Source organism: Sinocyclocheilus grahami, unplaced genomic scaffold (genome assembly GCF_001515645.1).
Source record: "Sinocyclocheilus grahami isolate Dianchi unplaced genomic scaffold, SAMN03320097.WGS_v1.1 scaffold1621.1, whole genome shotgun sequence".
Taxonomy (NCBI): Eukaryota; Metazoa; Chordata; class Actinopteri; order Cypriniformes; family Cyprinidae; genus Sinocyclocheilus; species Sinocyclocheilus grahami.
Window position 1 is genome coordinate 179,814 of NW_015506800.1, and position 2,785 is coordinate 182,598.

Below are 2,785 nucleotides of genomic sequence, written 5' to 3' on the forward strand. Positions count from 1 at the left end.
AAGTAATAAATAGGGGAAAAAGACAATTACAAGTGATAAAAGAAAACATTTTAAAAAGTACTTTCAGTATCTGAGAGTGCTTTAAGTCACTCATCTCAGTTCATCGCGATCTCACAAACTTCCCTTATAATCAATGAAGCTCTCATTTACACCTTTTATGACCGGCGAGCTTGCAGAACTCAGCAGCACTGAACAAAACTCAAGTGTTTTTGAGTGGCGAGGGGTCGCTTGAGCTTAAACTCCTCTGATTGGCCAGTTCGTTCCAGAAATCAACAGATTCGTTTGTGATTGGCTACTTTGCTCAACGCTGCAAATACACTCTGGTGCTCCTAACGATTTTTTCAGCAATTTTCAGTTGCAAATGTGCCTGAAATAGACCTGTTTTCTCTCCATTACTGATTTAGATTTTTTGTATGTGCTCTTTTCTAATGGGAAAAAATAAATCAAACCAAATGTTAATTTCTCGCTGTAAGCCATGACTGCATCAACAGCAAACGGCCATAAATCTGACCACCAGCTCACCTTGATAGTGGCATACTCAGGCTCGTACGTGTCGTCCCAGAGGTCTTGTTCGTAGTAATAAAGTCCGTCGTTAATGACTTTGCCCAGTTCGCTGGTCAGTTTGGAGCGTGAGGTGTGGTTCCCCGTCCGGTCTCCTCCGGGATGCTTGCGCAGGTACGGCGGCGTCTGCGTGACAATCAGAATCTTGTTGACGTCTTGATCGTTGATTTCACAGTCCGAATCCTCATCTGACCAGTCGGTGAAAGTGTTGCGTCGGCCATCTATCTGCTCCATCTCCTCGTCGAACATGAAGTCCAGCTCCTCCGGCTCATCCTGGTCCTCGCCTGCGCTCGGGCCGGTCTGAACCAGCGTCCACGCCTCCTCCGCTTTCTGCAGCGACACGTTCATTAATGACACACATCGGTTTCATACGCGCCAGATTTAAGGCTGTCGTTTTGATACTTGCAATGCTCAAGAAACAAAAATATGACTGCTATTCTTTATTTGTGACCCTGGAGCACAAAACCAGTCATAAGGCTAAATTTTTCAAAACTGAGATTGCCAAAAATCATTAGGATATTAAGTAAAGATCATGATCCATGAAGATATTTTGTAAATTTCCTACCGTAAATATATCAAAACTTAATGTTTGATTAGTAATATGCATTGCTAAGAACTTCATTTGATCAACTTTAAAGATGATTTTCTCAATATTTAGATGTTTTTGCACCCTCAGATTCCAGATTTTCAAATATTGTCCTATCCTAACAAACCATACATCAATGGAAAGCTTAATTATTCAGCTTTCAGATGTTGTATAAATCTCAATTTTAAAAAATTGACCCTTAGGACTGGTTTTGTGCTCGAGGGTCACATTGTTTTATCGCCGAGCCCTAATCTCAGTCCTGTCTTTCTGATAGTGGCCGAGGTGTGTGTTTGTACCTTGGGTCGTGCCGGTGATGGTCGAGGCCTCTTCTTCACTTCGATCCATGACTCCGAGTCCAGATCGGGCAAGCTGGCAGACAGGCCCTTTGGCATCAGCTTCAGGTTACTCACCTCATCAGTCTTGGACTGCACCAGCGCGGAGGCTCTCGGAGACCCTGCAGGTCAAACGCTCAGTCAGAACGGCCCTTCATAACCCATTACAGCTCATGCCACGCCAGAGCTCGCGCTCACCTGTCTGCTTCTCCACAACGTTCCTGGGAACAAACTCTGGGCAGTCGATGAGCTGAGAGAAGTCTGTGTGCAAAGCGAGGCCGGGCAGCGGCCATTTCTCAGGCTCCTCCTTGCAGCGAATCTTCATATCGGTGATCTCCACCACCTTACTGTCCTTCAGGGCCTGAAAGAACAGCAGACAGCACAGATTACAGACGCCGCGGCTCATTAAACAGCGGTGCGACCGGCCGGCGAAGTGAGTGAGCGTGTGCACGCGTGCGAGTGAGTGAGTGTGGATGTGTGTGCGCGAGTAAGAGTGTGTGTGTGTGAGTGTGCGAGTGAGTGTGTGTGTGTGTGTGTGCAAGGGTCTGTGTGTGTGAGTGAGTGCGCGAGTGCGCGTGTGCGTGAGAGTGAGTGAGTTCACATAGCAAGTACCAAACCCTTTTCAAAGTTTCATACCATTCCGATGAACAAAAAATAAATAAATAAATTTTTAAAATCGTAAAATGTTTTTGTAAAAAATGAGGGTTACTGTTAGTTCTGGTGCCTGGGAACAGACCGTCTTTAGATTAAAGTAAAACTGAGTCTCTCAACAAACAGAAGCCAAACTATCTCAGTGAAAAGACTCTGGATCCCGTGTGAGATTTGTGCTGGAGTCGAGTCCATGTGTATTTCACTGCACTTCTGGAGTTCTTTACCTCTGCCGGCTCCTCTGCCGCGTCCTCGTCCCCGGCCCCGGCCCCGTCCGCGGCCCCTGGCAGTGTATCTGTACGGCGCTCCCTCGCTCTTCACGCTCGACACCTCATCATGGTCATCCTTGAACTCCTGATCGTACTTCCCACTGTGCCAGTCTGCAAACACAAACACAATCCAGCACGCTGCTGTAGCGAAGAACCCACAAACCCTTCGCACTCAAAGTGTTGAGTGCCTGATGAAATGGAAATACAAGTCATTTACACTGCCGTACAAACATTTGGGATCAGTATGATTTTTTATGTTTTTAAAGAAGCCTCTTCTGCCTATCAAGACTGCACTTATTTGATCAAAAATACAGAAAAAAAATTTTTTTATTGTGAAATATTACAATTGAAAATTTTCTATGTGAATCTCTGTTAAACTGTAATGTATT

General features: G+C 45.4%; 1 protein-coding gene across 1 annotated transcript in view; it reads right to left on the reverse strand.

Annotated features, from left to right (window-relative positions):
* The window catches only part of LOC107571607 (la-related protein 1-like), a 30,113-nt gene that overhangs the window by 13,033 nt on the left and 14,295 nt on the right, over positions 1-2,785 (reverse strand). The window contains exons 7-10 of the mRNA XM_016257936.1: positions 2,355-2,507; positions 1,678-1,926; positions 1,444-1,601; positions 523-891 (exon numbers count right to left, since the gene is read on the reverse strand). Of these exons, the coding sequence (XP_016113422.1) occupies positions 523-891; positions 1,444-1,601; positions 1,678-1,926; positions 2,355-2,507 (929 nt within the window). The remainder of the gene's footprint in view (positions 1-522; positions 892-1,443; positions 1,602-1,677; positions 1,927-2,354; positions 2,508-2,785) is intronic.